The 27,612-nt window shown below is 53.9% G+C and overlaps 1 protein-coding gene across 1 annotated transcript; it reads left to right on the forward strand.

The window, feature by feature from the left end:
- The first annotated feature begins 1,082 nt into the window (after nt 1-1,082).
- Nucleotides 1,083-26,924, forward strand: RNF19B (ring finger protein 19B). Its single transcript, XM_021539427.3, has 10 exons — nt 1,083-1,162; nt 14,749-15,418; nt 20,253-20,458; nt 22,518-22,662; nt 23,046-23,208; nt 23,656-23,770; nt 24,175-24,315; nt 24,459-24,666; nt 25,614-25,745; nt 26,130-26,924. Exons 2-10 carry the CDS (start codon nt 14,859-14,861, stop codon nt 26,611-26,613), a joined length of 2,154 nt encoding a protein of 717 aa, XP_021395102.1. The 5' UTR covers nt 1,083-1,162; nt 14,749-14,858; the 3' UTR covers nt 26,614-26,924.
- The last annotated feature ends 688 nt before the right edge of the window (nt 26,925-27,612 follow it).

Raw genomic sequence — 27,612 nt, forward strand, 5'->3', positions numbered from 1 at the left:
TCTGTGAGCTCAAGCCTGGATCCTCTGGAGCTGGAGCTGTGCTGTGACCTGTCTCTCTCAAGCTGACCTTGAATGTTTTCCACAGCACACGATGCTCTGCAGGTGCTGTAAATTCCTTCTGCTCAACCATTTCGTTCCAGCAAGCTGCTTATCAGGCACTCTTTTGAAAACTGTGTTCATATTTCATACACACAATTATTCAGCAACTATAAAAGGGGAAAATTCCTATTTATAGCACAAGGACCAGCATCAAATAGGACACTGAATTCTCACTGATAGAGGAAGTGACCTGTTCTCTAATGCAGCAATATTTCTGCTGAAAAGAAACAGCATCTTGAATGGGGGGAGGGATGAAAGCCCTGGGCCATCTCTTTCCATTAAAAATGTGCTGCAGTCCCAAAAATGTATCTGCCCTTCTCCCTTCCCAGTGAAACCACTGGCGACAGGGACTGCAGGAAAACCTTTCACTGTGGATTTGTGGTTAGTGGTAATGAGCCCACCGATTCCTGATGGTCTGGTTTGGAGCTGGGCTTAAGTTTCTGATCAATAACCTGATCTCTGACCTTGACGTGGGGGCGAGGAGAAGCCTCTGCAGAGATGTCAGTGGGGACTTTGTGCCATCACGGTGCTCGTGTGCACAGCCCCGAAGGAGCGAGCACGTGAGGCTGAGGAACAAAGAACTGCCTGGGAGCGAGCAGTGGAGGGAGTGGGAAGGTGGGAAGGGCTCAGGGGACACGGGTGGAACTGCTGCGGGTGAGGTGAGAGCCTGTTTGCTCGGAGCCCGCTTCCCCTGGCTCCCTCTGCTCTCTCTCCCTTCCAGGTCTGTTGAGCCACAAGGCCATCGCTGTCGCCGACTGTCGCCCTGTCCTTCCCGCGGTCTCTTTGGGAAGAGCTGCAGTGGGTGATACCAAGCGAGGCCCTGGGAGGTGGAGGAGCAGAGGATGGGATTCCCCTGCCGTCGCTGTGGCAACGCTGGGCAGGGAAGCAGCAGCGGGATGCGATGGGCGGCTGCGTGGCGTGGAGGGTGCGCTGGGGAGGCTGCGGGGGCCGGGCTGCGCTGACATCACGCGGGGAGTGGCGCAGAGGGAAGGGGAGTGGGAAAGGGAGCGCGGGGAGACTGCGGAGGGGAGAGCGCGGCACCGCCACTGGGCTCCGGGGACAGGTAAGGGATGCCCGGGGCAAGGGGGAGCTCCGCCAGCTGCTGTGGGATCAGCGTCTGCCTCGGCATCTCTCGGGGTGATGTGGGGCTGGGGGACGGCTGCTGGGCAGCGGGAATATTATTATACAATGCCTGAACAGCCTGGCACAGCAGGGCTTGGCGGTGGGATGCTGAGAGCAGGTCAGAGCCCAGCTGGCTGGCGCAGGAACTGGTGCAGATGCTTCCCACCAGGATAGCAGCGTGTGCGTGTCACTGGTGCTGTACTGGGAAGAGCCAGGAGTAGCTGCACTTCCAGAACAGGATAACGGGACTGGAGAACAGCCCTGGTCCCTGCCTGGAGAAGAGTTCTCCCTAGGGATTACAGCACGGATCATTGACGAAATTAATCAGAAGTTTGAGGCTCCATCCCCTGAGCTGCATGTATCTTAAAGGAGGCTGTGAGCAGAGCTGGCGCACTGGGGACCGAGCCCAGCAGCGCGTTTGTGGTGGGAATCCTAAACTGCACATCCCCAGCAGCCTCAGCACTTCCCCTGCCTGTGCAATAGTTCTGGGGAAGGCAGCCAGGTGCACGGGTACTGCCAGGAGCATTCTGGATGTGGATCCTGGGGATTGCAGACCTGGAAGCAAAACAACAAAGTCCTTGAAGCCTCTCTGGGGTGTCGTGTTGCCTTTTAGCACAAGGGTTGCATAACGGGATCTGTTTTGTTAGCAGAGGGAGTGAGGGTGACAGTCACCTCTGCCCAGCAGTATCTGTGTGCTGTGCTGGCCCGTGGTCCTGGGGGGAATTTCATCTTTTTCTTAATCCAAGAGCTGGGCTGGCTCCATGCTCCTTCCCACCTCCAATCCCACAGCTGCAGGGTGCAGGGACTCCACACCTACACTCAGGCTACACAGCCTTAGCAAACTAGAAAATGAGTTTGTGAGCACCCCACTCACCTGTGCTGACCTGATTCTGGCCTGTCAGGATTCTCAATGTGTTTCCTCTTCCCTGACTGAGGAAAACACATTTGGGTTCAAAAGCTCAGTGTTGGGGACCCCTGTGTGTGTCAGAAATCAGAACAGGAGTGGAGATTAAAGAGGCACAAAGTAGAAACCTTGCTTGAAATTTGAGAACAGGAGAGGCCAATGCTCCTGTCACAACCATTTTGTTGAACCAACACATTTCCCAAGGCAATAAAAGGGCTGGGGGCTGTGACTCAGTGGGGCCACGGAGAAATGCAGCCAGAAGAGCTTGAGAGTGTAATTGCAACAAGAAGCATAAATATGTTTCAATTAGGGAAGCAATTGCTGTGTGATGCACAATCCCTCCCCACCAAGGCACACGTGCTGGGTGTACTGGGACCACTTGGGAGTGGCCCAGGTGGCCATACTGCTGCTTATGGGATGGAAACTGCTAACAGCAACAGCTTGTGCTGCTCTGTGGGGCTTCTCTGGGAGCAAGGGGTGGGAGCCCCACGCTTGGAGGGTGACAGGCAGTGCTGTCACCCAGGTGGCTGCATGGCCAGCTGCATTCCAAGCCTCTGGCATGGGCAGGGAGGGGAGGGCCTGTCAGCTGCTCTGTGCCAGCCCTCAGCTCTGCCCAGGGCAGCTGTGCTGGGAGGGAGCCAGCTTGGGATGGGCCCCTGTGCCCCAAGGGGGATCTCACTGGGCACAGCCTGAGCTGGGTTCCCAGGGCCACTTTGGGAAGGGTGCAGGGAGGAGTTAACACTGCTGTTCTGCAGTTTCATCCCCCAGGTTGTGGTTCTGCATGACCAGCAGCAGGACTGCTGGTTGTGGTTCTGCATGACCAGCAGCAGGACTGCTTCAAAGTCATGTTCCAACTTGATTTTTTTTCAAGGTTATTCAAAATTCAGTGCAGGAATGGTACCGGGGCCTCCCACAAACAGAAAGGCCAAGTCACCCCCTCCTAGTCCTTGACCTTCTCCATGGCTCAGCTGGCTCTCCTTGCTTTCCCCCATACTTGCCTACACTGCAAAAGGGATGATCATGTGAATATTACAAAGCCTGGCATCTGCACATCAGCTGCAGCAGCTGAAGCTCTGACATGCTCCCGGTGCCTTGGTGTGACCCTGTCCCCGCAGACATGCTCTGTCACCTGTGTGTTCAGCCTCCACCACAGGCTGTCACTGCCAGGCACACAATAATACAGAAATACATTAACTGGGAAGTCGTGCTCCCTCCTGGGAAAAGTGCTATGGATCTGTGAGCCACTGCAGAGACCCGGAGCATCAGGAAGAGCTGCCTTTGTGCCAGTGTCCAGAGAAGGCCCTGGGAGCTGAGCCAGGTCCTGTGAGACATTTTAATCCTGCCTATTTCACAGTCCATCTTGGCCATGATTCCACTGCAGTGAACATTTCCCCCTTCCTTAGTTAGGGGCACTCACAGGCACCTACTTGGTGTTTGTTTTCACTGCTTATCTGGTGCCAATGGGAGCAGGCAGGGCAGCAGTGCAGCAAGGAGAGTCGAGGAGAGTGGGAATACACATTCCCACTGTTGCCTGGCCACCCTGCAGACCCCTCCATCCTCTCCCTAAAGCCAGGCTGAAATTTCTTTCTGCTGAGGTAGCTGTTTGTTAAATAGTTGAGGTTACTTGAGTAATCAATAGTTCTCTGGTTCCCAACAGAAATATTATCCCTTTGGCCAAATCAGCTTTTCTATCTTTGCTATAAATCTGCTCCTGCCTCTCAGCTGTTGAAGGATCGAGGTGCATTCCTGATTTATCTGCACAGAACCCCACTCCTCTTCTTTCCTCCTGCCAGCACCACTTTTTCTCTCTGAGGTTAAGCTGTAAGGGCTGGAAGCACACGGAGAAATCACTGGAGTCATTGGACTCTTCAGTCTCAGCCCTTCTCTTGGCCCTGCCCCAACAGCTCCTTCTCTGTGCTTGCTTCTCCAAGGAGAGAGTTGAGAGTCAATGGGATCCTCATGGCCAAGGGCACTGCTGACATAACTCCCAGTCCATGGACTCCAAAGCAACTTGGCTCAGCTGCTGCCAGCTGAAGAAAAATTGTTCCCATCCCACAGCAGGAGCTGTATCCTGGAGAACCAGGGCTGGAAGACAAGGTTCCATGGCTGCACATAAATTTTCCTTGCAAACAGGCAAAGGCACCAACTCCCAGGAGCTGGATTTCTGGTTCCACTCCAGCAGCCAAAGGCTGGACTGTGGCTCTGGGCTCCAGTTTCCTGTGACTGAAGGAGGCCATGAGGTTTGTTCTGCTGCTGGGGCAGTGGAAACAGCCTTGCTGTGCATTGTGAGCATCTCTGCACATCTCTGTTCTTTCCAAACCAGAAAAGGTCACAGAGACCCAAGAGAAACCCACTTCCCTCCTTCACTGAACTCCTTCTGCCTCACACATGCTTTTGTTGCCATCCCTTGCTTGCCAAAGGCAGGAACAAACACTGGGGTTTGGCAGGGCTCAGAGCCTTGGCGTGTTGGATGGGAAAGAGGCATTCTTGGTCCTCAGCCCGGGGACAGGGCTCTGCTCCACGTCCACTGCCAGATTTTCCAGCTGCGATTTCGCTGCTCATCCCATGCTGAGGGCACTGCTCTGGGGATGGGGAGCACCCCTGGGTGCTGGGCTGTGAATCCTGCAGGAGATCCATGGAATGGGGGAGGGAATAGCTGGAGCAGGACCCAGAGCTACGTGAACCCCTGCATGCTGCTGTGGCTGAGCTTCACATCCAGGGGAAGTGCAGGAGGAGCTGGTGTTGCCCTGAGAGGCTTTTCCCAAAGAATGCCTGATTCCAGGGAAGCAGGGAAAGGCAGAGGGAGGCCATGTAAAGCCAGGTTGTCCCTGCTTTGGCTGTTTTTGCTGACAGCTCCTCCTGAGAGACGGCAGGGAGGGATTCTGTAACTCAGGGGCAGCTGAGAGGCTCTTGGCAGCTACTGCTGTTTCAGTGTCAGGCACTGGACTTTTCCTGGTGCTCAGGGGAAAAGGGATGGCAGCCCAGATCAGAGATGGCAGGGCTGGGCAGATGAGAGGCTGCTGCCTCTCTGTTGGAAGGATGCTCTGGAGCAACAGCAGGGCTTGATTTCAGAGAAGCATTTGAGGTCTCAGTGCACACTGATCATCCCAGAAACTTCCTACTCAATTTTCTGCTGTGCACAGCCCAGTATGAGGCAGCACAGGGGGAAGTTTGCTCCAACACTAGTCAAGACAACCCACAGCTGACAAGCCCCAGAGAGGGGTGAGTGTTTCTCATGGTGGTGAAGGGCTGAGGGAGAGGAGGGAGCAAGAAGAGGAATTTCCTGGTTGTGGTAAAGGTGTTTGAAGTTAGAGAGAATGGGCTTGTGGTCATGGCATCTGGTTGGGGAAAGGAAGGAGTGGGTCAGCAGCAAAACCCAGCAGAACAAACCCCATTTGCCCTTCCATGCCAGCCCAGGAATGAAGGACAAACTACAGCTCCCCACTCCCTTTCGCCACCTTGCTCTGCTGCAGAGGACAGAGCACAGGGGGAACAGCCCTGGACTGAGCTGGGGGCAGGGACCTGGCAGTCAAGAGTCAGACTGGGGAAAGATCTCAGCTGAGACAAGGGAACCCTGAGCAAGCACATGTTCAGAGTGAGAGGCTCATACATTCCCCACCTGGTTAATGCTGGCTCAGCCCTCTGGAAAATGACACACATTTTCCTTGCTGTGGGGCCAGAGGGCTGTGCTGGGAGCTCTCCCTGCTCCCCCAGCCCGGCTGCAGGCAAGAGGTGCTGCTGGCAGGGTCCAGAATCACTGTTCTTTCCCCTTTTCCCAGCTGTTGCTGGTTATGAAAACAGGAATGTTCCCCAGGCAGTTCTCAGCAGGAACTGCCTTTTCCAGGGCTGACCGCATGGGCTCTTTCTTCCTCTTCCCACCTCCTGACAGCAGTCACAGTTTTGGGTACGTTCTAGTCTTGGCAAAGCACTGCCCTTCCCTGCTCCTCTTCCTCACATGACACACGGGAGAGAGAGGCTGTGGCCTGTGGAAGGGGAATGTTTGTTCCTGGACTGAGATCAATACAATTTTTGAGGCAGTCCTTCTCCCAAAGCCCACAGAGAGAAAGAAGAAAAGTCGGGATCAGTCTCACACCGTGGGGATTTATTTACACCCCAAACTGTCAGTCTGTTCCTAGCACAGAGATCCTGACACCAGCTCTCCTTTTCCCAGTGCAGGATGGGGGGCACAGCTTGCAGGAACACCAGGGCATGTTGTGGAACATTATTTCTTGTCACATCTGAAGCAGAGTGTCCACAGCACAAAGGAACACTGGGCAAAGCTTAGGGAAGGCAGGCAGGAGACAGCAGGGCTTGCTGCTGCTGCTGGAAGCTGAGGGCACAGAGCTCAGCAGAGAGGTCAAACACAGGAGTTAGCACAGATTTCAGGGTAGGAAACACCAGGGTTCAGAGCTTAAGCCAGTTTCTAAAAGAGCTGGACTAGCAGGAAAGGGGAATGACTCCAGGCCAGCTTTGTGGCAGTGCTGGATACTCAGAAGACACCAATGGCACAGAAGGGGGTGGATTTGGGCCACATCCTAGCCAGGAGCTTGGGAGTCCTTTGGAAAACCCAAATAATGCAACTTAGCTAAGTCAGAGAGAAGTGGTCTGGCTAAGGCCAATGTCAGTCTGAATAATTCCTTCCACTCTCTCTTCTGCTTTTGTGCAGCAAGGCAGGAAGCTGAAAATTCTCTGGCTTATTTTGGGAGTCCAGAGGTCAGTGACTATTGATCATCCTGGCTCTGAGGAACACATGAGTGTGTTAGCACTCAGATCCCTCCTGACTCCTTAGCATACATCCACAGAATTTCCTGCCTCTTGTTTCAGAATTCAGGGAAAATTCCTGCCACCAGCGCTGAGTTAAATTGAAAGTTGGTAAGTTCAGGAGGCTTCTTTTGACAAGGCCCTAACCTTTGGAATTGCCTCAAGAGTTGGTAAAGTCAAATAATAACTGGCTTGGAAAATCCTGATGGTTTTATGACCTTTCACAATGTCTGTACTTCTGTACCCAGACAAGGGTCACCACACTGCTCCAAGACATGACCCGAGGGATAAAGGAAGAGTTCTCTTCCTGTGTTTCCTTGGTGTGATTGCCATTGCTCAACTCTGTAAAGCACAGGAATTACTCCAGACCATAGCAGAGTGGCTGGAGTGCTGACCTTGTTCCCATAAACCCCACTTTGGGATGAGAATTCAAGTCTCTCCACGACCTCCTGGCAAGTGAGGGAATGTGGATGTGGCCATTGCTGAAGGGGCTTCAGAAAACCCTGCTGAGGACAGTTGTGCTTGGAAGTTGTGCGTCCTTGGAAGTTCTGCTGAGACCTTTCCCTTCCCAGGTGCTTTGTGGGATTGAAGCCCAAACTTCCTTGGAGACCAGGCAGCCATGAGGAAAGACTTCATCTACCACCTTCCCATGGCAGCAGGACCCAGTGGTGCTCAGTTCACTGGAGCTTTCCCCCACTAGCAGGTCCCTGTGAGCAGTGGATTATGGCCTGGCAACAGGGACATTGCAACATGCAAACCCCAAAACTGCAGCGCCTGCTCCACTACACAGCAAAATAGGTCGTGCATCAGCAAATGAAAAAGGACAGATGGTGTCTGCTAATACAGCTTAGTTTATGGCCTGCAGGATTAACTCACTAGTTGTCATGTCTGCAGAAAATAGGAAATGGGTGGGTCAGCTGGAGGAAACGTGTGGTGTGCCCAGCCCTACCTGTGCTGTGGGATGCACCAGCTGGAGAGGATGTCAGAGATCCGGTGAGGTTTTGAGATGTTGCTGAAGAGCTGCCAGTGTCTTTTGGGGGCTCTGGGCATTGGAGATAGTGCACCAAGCCTTCCTGCCCACCTCGGATTCCCACAGTCCCACTGCAAAGGTCAGCGCTGCAGGGATTGACGTGAGTGGAGCAGGGATCTCCAGCAGACACAGGGACACCCTCTGTGGTCTCCAGCAGCTCTGCAGGAGGAACCCACAGCTTCCTGTCCTCTGCCAGCTGCAGGACAGTCTCTAGTTCAGCCTTTTGAACTCCCAAGACTCCACGTGTCTGCAGGAGTAAGACTGAAAGCTGAGGCAGAAGCCTCAGGTCTTTTCAATGCCTTCTCTGTGACACACTGTTCTCCTTTCCTGGAAACCAGGCCAGTGCCTCACTCTGTTCTCCTTGCAGAAATCCAAGCCCGTGCCAGAGCTCTGCCTTGTGCATCTGCTCTCTGAAAGGCAGGACAAACTCTTCCTTTCCTCTCCATGGGTGCTCCTCCTGAAGATTTAACTTTGATCTTGCTGCTTCTGCTGTGGCCAGGTTTGCTTGTGTCCTGCAAGAGGCTGAGCATCCCAAAAAACAGCTGGCATCAGGAAGATACTCCAGAGCCAGGGGCATGCCATGCCATGCCATGCCATGCCATGCCATCTCCATGTCTCTTGGCCTTCTGCTGTCACAGGTGTTTGTCACCACCACCTTCTAACCACAGCCAGCCATCACAGGCACTGAGGTTTTCTCCAGTGACTAATTTGCCTGTGTTTATGCCAACACCAAATACTTAATTGTCTATTTAATGACTCAGGTGAGGAGGGAGTCTGGCTCCTTCCTCCTGCCATAGGGATCTGGCAGCACCCTACAGTGCTAAACCTTCTCAGTTATAAATCCCCCATCATTAAGGGTAGCAGGTCAGTGGTGAGAGTGACTTGAGAGCAGGGATCATTGTCACTTCTATCCCCAAAGCTTTTCAATGAGCGTGGAGGTGAATAAAGAACACAGAACAGCCTGTGCTTTTATTACAAAAGGAAATGCTGCTTTTTGTAGAGGGGAAAAGCATGTCAGATTACTATTATAAGTAATTGCTTAATGGCCCCTACCTTTGCGTCAGTGCTGAAGTACATCCGAGTCCCTTTTTGGGGTCTCTCCTCGCTGCACGTGTGCCACCAACGGGGCCAAGCCCGTGGCCATCCCGGCTGCGGGAGCCCTGCAGGAGACAGGATGGGGGAGCTATGTGGGCATGAGAGCCTCCACATTCTTCCCCCTCGAAATCTCCCCACCTCCCACCTCTTTTATCAGCTGCTGACAAGATTTGCCATGTGTGTAGGCGGCTCCCAAGCTTCCAAGATGATTCCCTGCTCCCCCCGCCTCCCATCCATGAGAGGAGCGCCCAGGATTTCGGGGAGGGGGAGCGCAGCATTCCTCCGGCTGCCGGCCTGTTCGGATGCTTTCAGAGAGCTCCATGTGGTAACTCTCTCCCAGGATTTCACATGACAGCCTCTTCCCCAGAAAGTCGCAGCAGGGAGTGGAAGATTGCCCTGCATGTGGGTGTTAGGAGGGAGCAGAGTGGGATGGGGAGATGGAGGGGAGAGGAGGTGCAACCACACAATAAACCAGAACAAATCCTCTTGGAAGAGCCTTGCATTTCTGATCCCAAGGCTCCCATCTCCTGCCTCTTCCTCTTCATTTGAAAGACTGTCAATCTTTGTTAAGTCCAGCAGAGAAAAGAAGAGTCAAGCACAATCATCTCCTTCCTTCCCTGAACACATCTCAGGGGACCAGGAGAGGCAAACAGAACACGAACTAACCAGATAGAGACAGAGATGTGCACACTGGGGAGAGCCCTCCCCAGCCACGGGTGTCTTCCCTGGAGAGACATGAGCGGCCATTAATGACATCTCCATCTGACAAATGATCACAGTGCATGTCATTACAACCCAGCACTTCCCCGGGGCCCTGGCAGAAAATGACCCCAATGAGCTTCAGTTCTCACAATCACAGCTGCTCCCCAGTTCAGCATCACTCCTTGTAGAGCTCCGGGCTCTTGGGGTTAAGGCTCGCCAAATGCCTCAGGCAAGGCGAGATTGAAATCCCTACTCTGGAGCAGAGACCCCTAAAAGAGGAGCAGGGAAGCCCACGAGCCCCTGGCACAACTCCCCAGGGCAGGGAGCTGGGGGGACACCTCGCACTGCACTTCTGAGAGATTTAAAACTACCTCTGTGCTGCTTAAATCTGTCTGTCCCTCTCATCTTCCTCCAGATGCCGTGAGTGCAGCACAACTCCGGTGGGTCCCGTGGTGGGTCCTCAGTAGAGAGACCCCTGAAATTGCCATCTGCATTTTGGCATCCTGAGGCACCTGGATCCCTTTAACAGCCCTGGCCGTCCCACCTTAATAAGGCCAAAGGTCTCAGCCTGCCCAGCAAAACCAGAGCTGAGTCATTCTCGAGTCTCCCTGTGCAAAAACAAGGAAGAATTCCTGGTGTAAAGCTGCTCCCCTCCTTCCTGCATTTCATCAGCAAGCAGCCACATGAGCTGGGTTTTCTCTAAACTCCATCTGCTCTGCAATGCAGCCTGTCCCCTTTGAATAATCCCTCATCCTTGCTTGGGAAAAGTGGGAGAAACCCTGGGGAGACCCACAGACTTCTAGAGAAAGGAGTGCTAGGGAGGGGTTCGCTCCTCAGTGCCTGCATTCCAGAGGTTTAAGGCAGATTGGATCTTTGTGTGTGCTAAATTAGCTGTTTCAACACCCCCTGTGTCCTGCAGGCCAGGGAGGAGAGCACCAGGCAGGTATTTCCCATACCTGTGATATTTGGGTCACCAGGAAGGGGGGAAAAGTGGACAAAAGGGATGTGGTAGGAGCTGGAATTTCAATTTTATCGGCTGTAAACCCCAAACGGACGTGCTTCCTCCCAGTGTCCCACCGCAGCCAGGCACACCCCGGTTCCTCCATGCAGTCTGACTTTCACAATCCCTTCCCAGCAGCCCAGCCTCTGCTTTCACTCTGAATTACCAAGGGGAATTTTCATTACATCACCAGAGGCACTTCCTCCTCGACAGTGATAGAGCTGTCACTGTGCTTTGCAGGGGGGTTTTGGGGTGTGGGTGACGAGGGTATTTCTCTAGAAAGAGAAATACCTCCCAAAAGCAGGTCCAGCCCAGCTCAGCCTCCCACAGTGGTTCCATCCAGGCTGGGAACAGCACTGGGCAGTGTGGGGTGGTTCCAACCGGTGTCTGGACAAAGCTTTCTCCCTGGAAGCCTTCCTGGGGGATACAGTGCTTTCAGGCAGCTTTAAAAGTCGCCTGTGCCAAATGCAGCGGGGTCGGAAGTCAGCAGTCTTCCAGCTTTCTGCCAGCGTAAGCAAAAGCAAATTTGCCTATTGGAGCTGGGATTTGCAGAATGATTTGCTGCAGCATTTGAGTCCCCCTCCACGCCCCCGCCTTCTGTATCTTTTTTTGTTTGTTTGGTTTGGGTTTATATTTTCAAATATCCCCCAGTTTAACGGTCAGGCCCGTGGCAGCTTCCCCGCAGCTCTGGGGAGGAGCTGATCTGATCTCACTCCCAATCCAGTGACTTCCCAATCAGCCTCTTTCCTCCCTGGCAGCTTGCTTTCCTGCCCTCTGCTTCCAGTTCCTGGCTGTTTGTCTTGGGGGTGTTGTTTTTTTGGATTTTTGGGGTTTTTTTTTTGAATCAAAACAAACTACCGGGTTCAAGCTGCTAGTCAGGAAGCCGCTGAGCAGGAGCCTTTGCTCCTGGCAAGGGCTGTGGAAACTCGCCATGGAGAAACACCTCAGCCATAGAGAACTTGTTTTTAAGTAGCTGGGATGTCTGGACCACAGTGGGGTCCGGACAATTGGAAATCTGTGTCTCAGAGCTCCATAAAAGCACTGAGTTCTCTCAAATATAACCACTGGCAAGAGCTCTGCACAGTTTAGGAGGAGGGAAGATGGCTCTGAAGTCACTTGGATTTACCCTGGCCTCCCCCAGCCTTGCTGGTATCGTGATTCCTCATATAAGGCAGTGAAGAGTCATTTCTGCCCCATCAGCCCATCCTTTCCCAGGAGCTCCAGATGGTTTTGCTCTCTGTCTCTCTGCGTCTGCACTACTGGTAATTCAGGCCTGTCTCACATTAGCTTTTGAGCTGAAACCTTCCCACAATTAGTTAGAGTCTGCTTCTGCGCTGCAGAGGACGTAGGGCTGAGCTGGCAGAGCGCTGTCTGGGAGATCCGTCCCACACAAGTCCTGTTCAGGGTTCTCTATTTCAGTCAAGAAGTGTGATTTTTCTAGTGAAATCATCAAAGCAAGACAGTCTCTGCTACAGATGGGCAGCGACAGCCATTTGAAGATGCCTCATACCTGGCTTGTCTCAAAACAGAAGTAGTTATTTTCAATATAATCTCGTTTTATACTAATATAACATCTCTCCCTTCTCCCTTCCATCTGGTGCTCCTTTCCCAAGGAAAAGGGTCCTGTTCCTCTGGGACCTCCACACCACAAAGTATCAGGGAAATCTTCATGCCTGCCCAAGGACCACAGCTCATCAATTCACTGCTCAGGGAAAATGTGCTCCACAGACACCCTGGAAGCATCCCTGCTTCTCTTGGAGCAGAGCTGTTTGGCCCTTGCCAAATTAACTTGCTAATTAACAGAGTTTTTTGATCCCAGGCAGGAATTTACCACTCTGAGGCCAAACTTAAGTGTGGTCCAAAACTTCCAGCTGGTCCAAAGCCCTGTGTGCTGTGGCAGGAATGTGAAGAGCTGACAAATGTCTGGGGAATGCAATCTCTGAGGAAGGACTTGGGTGTAGCAGACATCTTGGGATAAGCAGTAAGGGAGGGTGTATGGCAGGCACAGAATTAATGGAGAAGGAGCACAGGGAAAAGCAGGATTGCTGCAGGGCATTTGGGAGAGGAGGAAGCTTCATTTGTGCAGGTGATTTACTCCTTCTGTGCCTTCATTCACCCATCAGACAGGGAAGTGTCATCATTATCCCCACTGTGCTGACAGATCTGGGGTCTTTGCCTACAGCAACCCAGAAGCACCAGCGCTGAAATCCTGGTTCCTTGTTCCCATCCCAGCCCTTGGAAGGATCCTGGTAATAATAATCATGCAAACAGGCTTTGCTGAGGGAGATGATTTCAGGAATGGTGATAGCTGGGAGACAGTGAGGGAGCCACACTTGTCACATGAATAACCACAGTCTGTCCAGTTAGAGCTGACAGTCTAAGGAGAGGCAGCTCCTTCTGTGCTGATTTAAGAGGCTCTTCGTAGACACAGCAGATCTTTCTGCTTCACCTCCCCTGCATAATAAGAAGAAGCGTCTTTCCTGTTAGTTTATCTGCCTTTAGATGGGATGTGAAGCTGGCAGACCCCTCTGGGCATGGGGGAACCCTGGAAGGAAATGAAGGCTTTTAACTTTCTGCATGAGCGCAGTGAGAATGTGGGTTGTAGTTTCAGTTCCTCTAAACCTGGCACTCAGGGAGGAGTTCCAAGCTGAGTAAATCTTTACAAGATCTTCAGAAGCGTTATCAAGGAGGGACACACAGCGAGGGACAAGGTGGTCCACTGGGATGGATGGATTTAGAGGGGGCTCCTGAGGTTATAGACACCCCTCTCCAGTGAGAGATGCTAAAAAGCAAACTGCCCCAGGGTTTCTTATAACTAGGAACCTTTTTCTTTCTGCACAGTCCAGCCAGATGATTCCCCCCATTCCAGGCCCTTGGTGAGGCAGCCATGGCACTGCTGAGTGAGGGATGTTGAGGAGGAGATGTAGAGCTGAAGGGTGAATAATAGAATAAGCCGAGTCGGAAGGAACTCATCAGAATCATCGAGTCCAACTCCTGGCCTTATGCAGGACACCCCATGAATGCCACCATGTGCCTGAGAGTGTCCAAACATTGAGGGCATCAGGGCACTGAGGGGAAAATTAGAGTGCTGAGGGGACCCAGGAACTGAGAGGAGCAGGGTGTTATGAGGGCATCAGGGCACTGAGGGGAAATGGGGAGCTGAAGGGAGACAGGGGTGTTTGGGGGACATGGGGGCACTGAGGGGAGCTGGGGATGCTGATGGAACTGGGAGGCTGAGGAGAGTCGGGCGCTGAGGGGTGCAATGGCACTGAGGGGAGCAATGGCACTGAGGGGAGCCAGGGGCTGAGGGGAGCAATGCCACTGAGGGGAGATGGAGGCACTGAGGGGAGATGGAGGCACTGAGGGGAGACGGGCTGACGGGAGCCAGGGGCTAAGGGAAGATGGAAGCACTGAGGGGAGCAATGGCACTGAGAGGAGCCAGGGGCTGAGGGGAGCAATGGCACTGAGGGGAGCCAGGGGCTGAGGGAAGATGGAGGCACTGAGTGGAGCAATGGCACTGAGAGGAGCCAGGGGCTGAGGGGAGCAATGGCACTGAGGGGAGCCAGGGGCTAAGGGAAGATGGAGGCACTGAGGGGAGCAATGGCACTGAGAGGAGCCAGGGGCTGAGCGGAGCAATGGCACTGAGGGGAGCAATGGCACTGAGGGGAGATGGAGGCGCTGAGGGGAGACAGGGGCTGAGGGGAGCAATGGCACTGAGGGAGATGGAGGCACTGAGGGGAGCAATGGCGCTGAGGGGAAATTGAGGCACTGAGGGGAGATGGAGGCACTGAGGGGGACAACGGTGCTGAGGGGAGCCCAGAGGCAGAGTGGAGGCTCAGCTCTACCTCGCTGAGATGCTTCCGAGCCACTCGGAGGCACCGCAGCCGCAGGACGGGCGCACGGACGGGCACCGCAGGCTCCGGGACTGCCCGGGGGCGATGCCCACAACCGAAATGGCGGCGGCGGCCGCGCCCGGTGCGGGGCGGGACGAGGCGGGGCCGCGCTCACCCGGCCCCGGCGCCGCTTTCGTTACAGCGCGGCCGAGGCAGCGCCCGGCGGGACGCGGCGCCCGGAGCCCCCGGACCGATCCGCTGCCTCCACCTCGGTCCCACCGCCGGTGACAGCGCCGGGCTAACCTCGCCGCCATGGGCTCCGAGCGGGACTCCGAGTCACCGCGCTCCTCATCCATCCACTCGGCCGCCGCCAAGTGCCCCAAGCCCGGCCGCCGCCGCCGCCTCTCCTTCCAGAGCGTCTTCTCCGCCGCCGCCGCCTCCGCCGCGGGCGGCCGCCGCCGCGCCAAGGCCGAGCCGCCCCCGGCCGCCCCGCCGCCGCCCCCCGCCGCCCCGCCGGCCCCGCCGCCGCCGCCGCCGCCGCCCGCCGAGGAGGCTCCGGTGGTCCCGGAGGGCGAGGAGGAGCTGGAGTGCCCGCTGTGCCTGGTGCGGCAGCCGGCGGAGAACGCGCCGCGGCTGCTGTCGTGCCCGCACCGGTCGTGCGGGGCCTGCCTGCGGCAGTACCTGCGCATCGAGATCACCGAGTCCCGCGTCAACATCTGCTGCCCCGAGTGCAGCGAGCGCCTCAACCCCGCCGACATCCGCCGCCTGCTCCGCGACTCCCCGCACCTCGTCGCCAAGTACGAGGAGTTCATGCTGCGCCGCTGCCTCGCCGCCGACCCCGACTGCCGCTGGTGTCCGGCCCCCGACTGCGGGTGAGTGCTGCGGGGGACCAGGGGTGGCGGTGGGATGCTGCCACTCCGTGCTGGGACTGCCCGGGCAACGGTGGACCTGAGCCCTCGGGGAGTGGGGAACCGCTGTCCTCTCCATCCTGGGACGACCTGCTGTCTTCCCTCCTGTGGAGGGGAACACTTCTGTCTTTTCCATCTGGGACAGCTCGGCAGGGAAAACCTGCTGTCCCATCTGTCTATCCTGGGGCGTCTCGGGGAGGGTAGACCCCCGCCCTGGAGGGATGCTGCCTGTCCCCAACCATGCTGGGATAGCTGGGTGAAGAGGAACGCGCTGTGGGTTGCTGCCTATCCCCAGCAGGACAGCTGGGATAGCCCTGGGAGTCACTGTCCGTGCCCGTGTGGGTCCCAGGACAGCACAGAGAGGGGTGGCTCACCCTCAGTTGGGTGCTGCTGCTGATACACTTCTGGTCCTGCTGTGTCCCATGAGGAGCCCTCGCTGCAGGGGTTCTTTGCTTATCTGCAGTCTATTCAGGACAGCTGATATGCCTTGGGTACCAAAATTCCATCTATGCCCATTATCTCTCAAGAGCTCCAGGATCTGACCTTGGGGATTATGAGAACACAGACAAATCGGGCAGGAGTGATATGTCTCGAAGGGGGTTTTAGGCAGAGCCATTGCTTCCCTAATATAACAGAAACCGTTTTTTTCTGCACAAATGGTAAGTGTGGATTTTCCCAGCTGTGCTTTTCACTGCCAGTGCTGGGGACAGTGCATGAGGACAACGCTGCAGCCTCCAGTAGTGGGGAAGAAAGGACTGTAACCAGTCCCTCTTTCCCAGTGAGGACGTGAATACACAACAGAGAGGAGTGATGTTGACTCACTGTCCGTTGCCCAAGTGAGGAAACGTCTGTCTGTCCAGAAGTCAGCCCAGCCAAGCCTGATGACTGTGTAGTTATGAACGTGTTGCTTTCGTTTTCTCTTCCCTTTTCTTTTAAACGACCTCTGTTGGGTTTCTGTTCTGGGCGTGAGCCAAAGCTGCCTGGAAAAGGGCTTGGTCGGGGAACTTAAGAGAAGTGCTGTGAAGTTGAGCTATAACTCAGCTTGGATGGCAATTTTGGGTAGCAAGAACATGAAAGGAAAGTCTGACCTAGTAGTCGGAATGGAAAAAGTGGTGGGAGGATTGTGAAGATTTAATCAGAGCCTTGTAATAGGCATCCTATGCAAATCAGAGAACCTGGCTCAGGTTACCCATTTCACGGCCTCTTGAGCATCCTGCATAAGGGCTTGTTCTTTCAGACGGTGCAGTTAACAGCAAACAACACCTTTGCTCCTTTCTGAAGCCAAATCGAGTGCAAGATCTCGATATTTCAGCAGCGCTGGGGATAAGATCGGGGAGATAGAGCAGCCACGGAGGGAATGCCTCTGCTGGTAACCAGCTGGAGAAAATCCGGTTCCTGCTCACCGAATCTCAGTTCCTTGAGTGTTGTGTTGTTATCTGTGCTTAGGATAAGGTGTACAAACCTGGGCTGGCTGGTTGGAAGGAGCCAGCGCGGCCCCGGAGGGCGTTGCCTCTGTGACAGCAAGGCAGCCCGAGCCTGATCCCTTCCTCTGGGAGGTTTGGGCAGGCTGGTGTCACACACGGCTCTTTCTCTGAGCCAAAGCCTCCTCCCTGGTTAGTCAGGGAGCAGGATGAGCCAGGTGACGTGCTGGCATCCTCCTCCCAGCCGCCCAGAAGAGCAAGAAGCGACCCCGGGGCTGTTGGAGATGTTGGAGACAGCTCTAGTGGACCGGCGCTGCTGGTGTGTCTGTAGCGCTGGAACAAAGGCTGTTGGAATCAGCCCTCCGGCAGGGAGAGGAATTAATCACCCTATTCATTCTTCCCAGCAGAGCTTGTGTGGCTGTGCTTATGTAAAATCAGGGTATGAATTATTTACAGCGGGCTTTCCCCGCTGTAGTAGTGCTGGAGTAGTACAGAGCGTAGGGCTGGGGGCACGGCAGGGTGATGTTTGGCACTGAATGTCACCCACCACTGTCACCCGAACTGAAACCTGCCAGCAACGTCACTTCAGTGTCAGAGAATTCCTTTATTCTGGCCAGGATGTGCAAGAGAAATCATTTCATCCACACACGCCTGGCTTGTGCAGTGAAAATCCTTCCATCCCACCTGGTTCTTTACCAGGCTTTTCACATATTTATACATTAAAAACCTCAAAGAAATTCACGTTCCTTGATCTTAAATTACGCAATGATTCGATCTCCTACTGGTTATTGATCCCTTCGATGCTAATTCGGCCCTCATTCTTTGGTTCTCTTATCGATCTTTTCCCAGACCAGGTGTCTCCAGCCTCACCGGGGGGTGATGTTTGTTGATGTCCGTGTATTTCCTCTGTTTCTTCTGGCTCCTCCCAGTCTGTTGATGTTCAGCTCATGAGGCGTCACCCCGGCTTTTGAAGAGAAACTTCAATTCCCTCCCCCTGGGCAAAGGCGAACAAAACCCCTGAGTGAAGTTACAACAAAAATGCTAAAAGTTGTATCATTACCAGCGCCACCGGGGTGCCCCACGAGGACTGGGGTGACACTGGTGGTCACCCCCACCGAGGTGGCGGCATCAAGGAGCTGCAGGGCTGTGACAGGACCCTAAAAACATCCTGTGCCTTCCTCGCAGCGTTTCCTAAATGAAAGATCCTGGCTGTGCTGCCCTGGGGGAGGAGGAGAAGGAGGAGAACACAACACCGGTGCGTGTTGCCATGGAAACCCGGGTCAATTGATGCGCCATCAATCGCAAAACAAATCATTTTCTGTGTTTGCAGCTCCGGGTTTGTTTTTTTTTTTTTTTTTCCCTTGCTACAATCAGGTGGTATCGCTGTCTAGTGTTTGTCACACTGCAGCCTTCCCAAAAGCTTGGGAGAAAAACAGAACCTTTGAAGAAAACGGAGGTGTGTGGGCTGAGATCCGTGAATGGGCAGGAGGAGGGATGGAGGAAACTCGTGGCCATCCAAGGAGGGGGCTGGAAGCAGAGCCGTGCCATTCCTGGGGTCTCAGGAAGACACTCACATTCTTTGTGGGGAAAACTCAAGGAGGAGAGAACTCAGTTTCTCCTCTTATCTAAAGGGATTGAGCCTGAAAATGGCCATTTAAGCCAGCAATATGTTGGAGGTCAGTGGAAGAGGACAACCACTGTCCATCCAGGTCCTGCCATGACTATTCCTCAGCATTTCACTTCAAAACCCACTTTCCTAATTGACCTTGACGTGGAGACGTGTTATTTCTTTCCCCACTAGACAGTCCTGGAGCTTCTTTCCCCACAGCTGTCGGCTTGTGCATGATATTTGTCATTTCAGCTCCAGCAATAAAATATAAATGCTGATGATTTTAATTTCTTGAGTGTTTAAAAAAACCCAACATTTTGAGTGAGGAGTTAATTTAGGGTGTGCTTAATATATTACAGTGTGCTCTCCTAGGCTGCTGTTATGGTTTGAAATAGCAGTGTCACAACACAGCTGGGCAGATGAAGCTTTTCCTTTCTGTCTTGCCAAGGGCAGGCCGGGGGGTAGTGGCAGAGTGAGGAAATTTAGTGGAATATTCCTTAGAGAAGGTGCACAGGAATCAAATTCATCCCTCCCAACCCCCTGGACCATTTGAAGCACAGAATTATTTTATAGGAACAGAGTGGTTTGGGTGGAAAGGGACCTTAAAATTCATCCACTCATGGGCTGGGACACTTCCAGGGATGGGGCTGTCCCGTTTCTCCTCCTGCTGGGCTCAGGTGCAGGTGTGTGGATGCACAGGCAGAGCTGCAGTCGTGCCTGCCAGCCCTCAGATGTTGTTTCTTTGGCGATGCTGTCGTAGCCTGGTAGGATGAAGTTGCTCAAACTCCCACGGGATGTGAATCATTGTGGTATGACACATTCAGTGGTTCTCACGCCGCTGCCTCGGAGAAGGAGAGGCAACTACAACTGGAGCCACACGAGCTCTAAATATGAAACCTTAAATAGGAGTTGTTCTCTTCTGACCACTAACAAAAATACCCTTTTTGCCATATGGATGTTGCAGGACCGGGAAGGCACTTCTGGGATTGCTCATGTCAGCTCCTGCCAATGGAAACAGCCTCATCCTCAGTGACTGTCAGTCAGATTTCTGCAGCACTGCTTGGTGATGCTGCTTAGGCTTCTGTGTACACAGGACACTTCCTTCTGGGCGTGTCACACTGCTGTCCCAGTGAGCTGGTTGAGCTTGGCCTCTCTCTCTTGCGCAGGATTATTTTGCTCCAGTTTTGGCTTGTTCCAAAGGCAGGGCATTGTTCTTCACTACTCTTCGGAAAAGGAAGCTCTGAAGAGATCCTCAGAAGCTTGCTTGTTGACTTAGCTACGTATGGAACTGTTGTTGCACTTTTGCTAGAATCATTAAGTTGATAGAAGTGCTGAGGACAAGCTCAGCTTTCTTAGACTCCTCTGGACCATACAGCATCCACCCATAGATCTGTCCTAAGGAAATGAGGGATGTGTGTGCCTGGAAAGAGCAGCCAGAGCCCATCCTGGGAGGAAACAGCAAGGAGTTAGCTGGGCACACTGGGCCAGACAAATCTGCCCTGTGTGAGTTGCCAGTGAGAACTGCCAGCAGTTCCTGAGGAGAGAACAACTCAGCATCTCAGGCTGCCTGCATGAAAGATCCTTGCCCTGAGTAACCCAATTAGCAGCGCTTAATTTCAGGCCCTGCAGAGCGCAGGAATGTGTCTGGTGTGGAGGCTGCCGCAGCAGTGATCAGGAATGAGAAGGGGGAAGGTGGGCTGGTGGCTCGGGGGTGTGTGAATGAACGGGCTCTCACCTGGTACCTTTGTGTTTTAATTCCTCCCCGCAGCTACGCCGTGATCGCCTACGGCTGTGCCAGCTGCCCCAAGCTGACCTGCGAGAGGGAGGGCTGCCAGACAGAGTTCTGCTACCACTGCAAGCAGATATGGCACCCCAACCAAACCTGCGACATGGCCCGGCAGCAGCGGGCACAGACCCTGCGGGTACGGACCAAGCACACGTCGGGCCTCAGCTACGGACAGGAGTCCGGGCCGGGTACGCATTGACCCATTTCTCATCAAATAGTACAGAGCGTAGGGCTGGGGGCACGCCAGGGTGATGTTTGGCACTGAATGTCACCCAACACTGTCACCCGAACTGAAACCTGCCAGCAACGTCACTTCAGTGTCAGAGAATCATGGCATTCCTTTATTCTGGCCAGGATGTGCAAGAGAAATCATTTCATCCACACACGCCTGGCTTGTGCAGTGAAAATCCTTCCATCCCACCTGGTTCTTTACCAGGCTTTTCACATATTTATACATTAAAAACCCCAAAGAAATTCACGTTCCTTGATCTTAAATTACGCAATGAGTCGATCTCCTTTTGGTTATTGATCCCTTCGATGCTGATTCGGCCCTCATGCTTTGGTTCTCTTATCAATCTTTTCCAAATCTGTGACATGGCCCAGCAGCAGTGGGCACAGACCCTGCGGGTACGGACCAAGCACATGTCAGGCCTCAGCTACAGACAGGAGTCCAGGCTGGGTACGGATTGACCCATTTCTCATAAAATATCCCATATTCAGAGAGACCCACTAGGCTCCAACTCCTCACCCTGCACAGGACAGCCCCAAGAGCCACACCCTGATTTTTTGGTTGCTTGGCTCTGTGTGTGTGTGTGTGTGATGAGGGAAACAGCACGTCTGTGCAAACCTCCTCCCTTCAAAGCCTGAGTGCCTCCTGCAGCTGTGAAACTCAGAGTCATTTCCCCTCCTCGTGTGTGTTAGAACACATCTGATCTCTTCCAGCAGCACCAAACAGATCAGTAGGTGATGATGTGCTTTGGGTCCTTTTGTGTCACGGCAACCGCCCCAGCTCTGCTTGTGGCTCTTTTGATCTTGGATGTTCTTGCTTTTCTGCTGATCTAAACCCTGAACAAGCAGTCGCTTTTTTACTGTTGCAGCTTCAAAGTTGCCTGGTCGTGAAGAGCAGCATTCATGGCCAGCTGAGTGTGGGGAGCTCTGCTCTGTGCACTGTTAGGTCTTGGTAATGGCAGGTACCAAAAAAATGCCAACCCACAGAACTCCTCCGCTGCCTGCTAGGAGCTGCTGTGTCTGCTGAGTTTGTGTTCCTTAAAAATAACTCTATTGACTCTGGAAGTGGGCAGTGAGGCCATTTTTTTAAAGCCCTGCCCTACCCCCAAACAAAATACCCTGTTTTTCCTTCTGTGTGAGGAGTTTAAATATTAATTCACTCAGTGTGGAGCTGTCGTGGGTGGTTCTGAGGTGGCTTAGTGGTGTGCCAAGGTCCAACATGCCCCAGTTTAGAGAGCCCTAAGAATGGACAGCATAGATACTGCCCCAGCCAGCAGAAAAAGCCAATTTTTCTATCCTGTTAGAGAGATCCCTGCCAGGAAGGGCACTTAGCCACGGGAAGGGAGGTTTTTGAGACAGTGGTTTCTCCCCAGCCCGCCGTGCTGGATCCAGCCTGGTGATTAATAAGGTGTGAGCAGGACTCACAGCTGGATTTCATCTTGCTGAGCTTTGCAGGGGCCAGCAGAGCCCTGAACCACGGCACAGCCATTGCATAACCACGATCAGATGATGCCTGAATTAGGGAAGGGATGAAAACCCCTTATCCTGCTCTGCCAGCAGCACGCTGGGGCCTGGGCAGCCTCTGCAGCTGTGTGTGGCTGCAGCCCCTGGTCCCCTAAAAGCCAGATTTGGGGTTTCTCCAGTGCCTGTCCTCCCAGTTGTTGTGTTGTTCTTGGCCCATTAATCACCTCCGTGGAGCAATTCGGTAATGGCTCGTTGTGCTGGGCAGGTATGACTTGTTCCCAGTGTTTAAACATGAATTCTGGAATACATCCCATTCAAGATTAGAACAAGCTTTTTATAAAGTGGCTGTTGTTCCCAGTCCCTGCTGTTGGTGGGGTCTGTCACATCAGAATTATCTTCTCGGAGATAAATTAAAGACTCACCACCCCCCTGCGAGCAGCAAAGGTGTTCTGCTGCAGGGAAAACAAGGATTTCAATCCTTGATGAGACTCCCCTGGCTGACTGCTCACTCTCACAGCAGAGATCCCACCTGAATTCCCTGTTTCCTCCCCTCAGCTGATGACATCAAGCCGTGCCCACGCTGCAGTGCTTACATCATCAAGATGAACGATGGCAGCTGCAACCACATGACGTGTGCCGTGTGTGGCTGCGAGTTCTGCTGGCTCTGCATGAAGGAGATCTCAGATCTGCATTACCTCAGGTGAGCAGGGCAGCAGCACGTGCCTCTCTCAGGCTCTGTGGAGGAGCTCACTGCCCTGGTTGGACTTTCACCCTCCTGCTTCAGCGAAATTTTATTGTTTCTGACCCAAAGAGGTGAACTCTGTCCCCACTTATGCCCTTCCCACACCAAACAAAGCTCCTGATACAATTACCTTTGAGGCCTCTTGGTGTACTGAGTATTAAACATAGACCCAATAGTGTGATATTCACCTTTTTGGGAAAAAAAGAGACAGAAAACTTATTTGTATTGTCTACCTTCTTCCTAAATTTTGAGTTTTATTCATGTGCAAGTTGAACTTGGGATTCTCAGGAGCTTATAGGAATTGCTGGAGTGCTAATGCCATTTTTTCCCCTTCCATGAAGCCCCTCTGGCTGTACATTCTGGGGCAAAAAGCCATGGAGCCGTAAAAAGAAGATTCTCTGGCAGCTGGGCACGTTGATTGGAGCTCCTGTGGGCATTTCCCTCATTGCTGGCATTGCCATTCCTGCCATGGTCATTGGCATCCCTGTGTACGTTGGGAGGAAGGTGAGTGTGGGGGGCAGAAGGGTTTGGGGTGTTCTCTGTGCTGTCCAGAAATTTAGAGCTGATAGGAAGGGTGGATCTTGTCATAGAACCCAAATTCAGTTTTCTCTTCTAAAGCTTCTCTTATCTCCTGGGCTTTGTGTGGGCAGGGGAAAGGTGGTGGCTGATAGCCCTGGTAGCCCTTTAGGCTCAGGTCCTCCCAAATGCATTTTGCTTGTCTTTTGTGCCTCTGCTTTGACCCAGGAGCACCCAAGGAATCCCTTTTGAGCCCGTCAGCCCTGTACTTGTGGTAACTTCTCTTTCTTCAACACACCCCCTCCTGTTAGGTCTGCTCTGTGAGGAGATCTGTGCTCCAAATGAGGTTCTTCAAGGGCTCATGCAGCTGTAAAATCACTTCTTAATGTCCCCTGGGTGTCTGCTGTTCTCACCTGGTGCATTTTCTTCCATCAGATCCACAGCAGGTATGAGGGGAAGAAAACCTCCAAGCACAAGAGGAACTTGGCCATTACTGGTGGGGTCACCTTGTCTGTCATTGCCTCCCCAGTCATTGCTGCTGTCAGTGTTGGTAAGTGGGCTCAGCCCTGTCCCTTTTGCTGCCCAGTAGCCACTGAGACAAGTGGGTAGCCCAGCCCTGTGCCATGGGGGTGGCCAGAGGGCATTTTGCAGAGTGCAGCTCAGTGTGGGTTTGGGCACAATGCTGTCGCCCATCCTGGAGTCCCTTGTCACACAGAGCTGTCTCCTGTCATGGTTTGGTGGCTGATGCCTTGGGGGTTCAACGTTCTTGGGGGTTCAATGCTCTTGGGGTTCCCCCCCTCAGCCCACAGAGCTCCTCCACTGTCTGTCTGCATAACTGTGATTTGGAACCTTTAAATGCAATAAAAACATGACTGAGAGAGTCCCTAAAAAATCTTTTCTGTCTGCCCAACGTATCTTCAAGCTCTTCTTAACCCAGCTCCTCCTCCTCTCCAGGAATTGGGGTCCCCATCATGCTGGCCTACGTCTACGGGGTCGTGCCCATCTCGCTGTGCCGGGGTGGTGGCTGTGGGGTCAGCACAGCCAATGGAAAGGGGGTGAAAATCGAGTTTGATGAAGATGATGGACCCATCACAGGTAAAAACTGGTGATGAGAAGGCGGTGAAGCAAAATGCTCTTGAAATGCTTTGAGGTCCTGATGTCTCCCAAACCTGAGACGAGACGTCGCAGCCGAGCGCTCCCGCTGCCGATTCCACCCCCTGTGCTCTCCTTCCCTGCAGTGGCCGACGCCTGGAGAGCCCTGAAGAACCCCAGCATTGGAGAGAGCAGCATTGAGGGGCTGACCAGTGTGCTGAGCACCAGTGGCAGCCCCACAGATGGGCTCAGTGTCATCCAGGGCAACTACAGCGAGACTGCCAGCTTCGCCGCCCTGTCCGGGGGCACCCTGAGCGGGGGGGTCCTCTCGGGGAGCAAGGGGAAGTACAGCAGGTAACTGGACAGTGGGAGAAGCAGAGGGGATCCCAAGGCCTGTGTGGGTTGAGTTGGTTTGTTTTGGGGGGCTTCCCAGCAGTGCGAGTGAAGCTGCTTTGATCTAGGGGTTGTGTCGTGGTGGTTTTGTGCCTTGGTTTGTTGTAAAATAACCGGGTCTAGGAGATCACTTAGGATGATCTGGAACCCAGAGCCACCCAGGGCTCTGGCACAGATGGCCCAGAGAGGTTGTGGGGTCCCCATCCTTGGATGCTGCTCTGAGCAGCCTGGTCTAGGAGAAGGTATGCCTGCTCATGGCAGGAGGTTGGAACTGGATGATTTTTTAAGGTCCTTTCCAACCCAAACCATTCCATGATTCTGTTTCTAGAGTCAGTGCCAGTCTAGTTCTTGCAAGGAGGACAGATCCCTACTGAGCTCCTTGAGACCACAGAGCTGATGCTTCAGCTTATTTGGGAACAGCACAGAGCTCCTGCCTGCCCTGCTTAAAGCTATTCCAGCCCTGTTATCCCAGCCTGGAGGCTTTGATGCTTCCTGTTCTGCCAGCAGGGTCATGGCTCTCCAAGTCAGGAGGTTACACCACAGTTTTCCTCCTAACTTGCCTGTGAGTCAGTTTGCTGGGTAATTAGAGCCACGTGTTGATGTGGCAGCCAGGATGTAATCTGTGTGCGAGATCCATGGAAATCAGCTCTTCGCAGGAATCGTGTGAGTCATGGCTGTAAACACTGCTTTACCTTCGTCATGGAAAACGGAATGGATTTGCCTAAATAGAGCCAAAAATGAGACTAAACGAGAGCAACCACCGGGGTTAAACTGCAGTGTTTAACATGGGTTAAACACTGAGCTGGGCCAGCTCACAGGGATTCTCGCTCTCCCGTGAGGAGCAGGGATGGGTCAGTGCTCCTGAAGCATCAGAAACATTTCTGAGGAATCCTCTTCTTTCCCTGCAGGCTGGAAGTCCAGGCAGACGTGCAGAAGGAGATTTTCCCCAAAGACTCAGTCAGTCTGGGGGCCATCAGCGACAACGCCAGCACCCGAGCCATGGCTGGTTCCATCATCAGCTCCTACAACCCCCAGGACAGGTGGGAGGACGTGGAGTGCTGAGGGGAGCGTTGGTGGAGGCCGTCCTGGGAGCGTGCACGCTCTGTGGGTGGTGGGATGGCTGTGTGTGCACCAGGGATCCTTCTCCCAGCACGGCAGGAGGGCTGGGGACGGTGTGGGAGCAGCCTCCGTGTGTGGTGGGCAGGCTGGGGAGGAGATCTGCAGCCCAGCACCCTCAGGGGCTGCTCTGGCAGTTTGTGGGGACTCTGGAGCTTTCCCAGCTCAGCCTGGGGGTGGTTGTGGCTCTCATAGGAGGATTCAAGGAGGGCAGGGAGTTGTGGGGTGAGGAGCAGCACCTTGCTGGTGTTTGGGAGGTGTGATCCTCCCAGCACAGCCCAGTGACGTGAGGGTGGTTGCTCCTGCAGGGAGTGCAATAACATGGAGATCCAGGTGGACATCGAAGCCAAACCCAGTCACTACCAGCTGACCAGCGGCAGCAGCACAGAGGACTCCCTGCACGTCCACACCCAAATGGCAGAGAATGAGGAGGAAGAGGAGGAGGAGGAGGAGGAGGAAGAGGAGGAGGATGACAAGCGGGAGCAGCCGTGCGAGCACCAAAGCTGTGAGCAGAAGGACTGCATTGGCAGCCAGACGTGGGACATCACCCTGGCCCAGCCCGAGAGCATCCGCAGCGACCTGGAGAGCTCGGACAGCCAGTCGGACGACGTGCCGGACATTACCTCGGACGAGGGCGAGTCCCCCCTCTGTCAGACTGCAGCAGGCTGCCCTCACACCCCCAGAGCAAGAGGTGCCCAGAGCCCAAGTGCCCACCTGAGCCACTGTGCCCAAGCCGAGGGCTGCCGGCTGGATGAGATGGTCCAGCTGGAATGCATCGAAGCCAGAGTGTGACCTGAGCACTCTCCTGTCAGCTTCTGGGCCAGGGTTGTGTCCCTGTTGGCTTCTGTTTGCCATCCTCCAGCTGGGCTCCTCCAGCCTCGCCTCGGGGAGTTGCTGTTTCTTACGTGACAGAAAAAAAAAACACCAAAAAAAAAAAAAAAAAAGGAAAGGAAAAAAAAATAAATTCCCCCCTGCCCTCTTTTTGTTTTAATTTATTGGTTCAAACTCTGTGAGGTGTGTAAGAGTGTAAATATGTACGTGCGTCTGTATGTCTGCAACCATCCTAAGGGACTCTTGGAATAAAGATTCTGGTTGTCATTCGACCTGAATCCAACTCATCCTTTCCAAAGTTGCAGGGAAATCTTCCAGCTGCCTTTGCCCATGTGAAGCTGTTCCCAAAGGCTTGGGAAGGGGAGAGATCTCTCTTCTTCTCCTTGTGCAGCAGGGCTGGGCACAGGTGCAAGGAGGGGAAGAATGGGCAAAAAGGGCAAATTTCCAGCACTTCTGGGTGTGTGGGAGATGAGGATGCTGAGAGCAGTGGCTCAGGTGGAACGTTGGGGACAGTGCCTTTCCCCAGAGCAGTCCCAAGAACCAGAGTTGTCCTGGAATTAAATTGGACCCCACAGCCCCTCGCTGTGGGCTGAGCAAGGCCCAGGAATGTCCCTGGAAGCTCCCTGAGGGACCAGGGCCACCAAAGCTCCTCTGAGTCACCGTTTGGTGCCCCTCTGCTCTGCCCTCAGTCCCTGGCAGGGCTGGTCACTGCTCCAGCAGTGTCCCACCTCCCAGACCCTCAGCCTGGGGGATCCCTGGCTGGATCCCAGCCTGCTGCCGCAGCTTTGGGGTGGGGATGGATGGGGAGGGGGATGAGGAAGCGCGCAATGGTGAATTGGCACGGCACGGCGTGTCACGGCACGGCTGCTGGCTTGGCAGCAAGGGGAGGGCAGGGGTGGGACACGCAGGAGAAGGTGGAGTTATCCCTTTGTGCCGGGGAGCTGGTCTGACAGGAATCTC

This window comes from Lonchura striata, chromosome 26 (assembly GCF_046129695.1).
Source record: "Lonchura striata isolate bLonStr1 chromosome 26, bLonStr1.mat, whole genome shotgun sequence".
Taxonomy (NCBI): Eukaryota; Metazoa; Chordata; class Aves; order Passeriformes; family Estrildidae; genus Lonchura; species Lonchura striata.

Bases quoted from the DNA above. Each gene is read 5' to 3' on its own strand.
- RNF19B (XM_021539427.3), top strand. From the start codon at position 14,859: ATGGGCTCCGAGCGGGACTCCGAGTCACCGCGCTCCTCATCCATCCAC. The intron at 15,419-20,252 runs GTGAGTGCTGCG...TCCTCCCCGCAG, and splicing joins TGTCCGGCCCCCGACTGCGG to CTACGCCGTGATCGCCTACG. The intron at 24,667-25,613 runs GTAACTGGACAG...CTTTCCCTGCAG, and splicing joins AGCAAGGGGAAGTACAGCAG to GCTGGAAGTCCAGGCAGACG.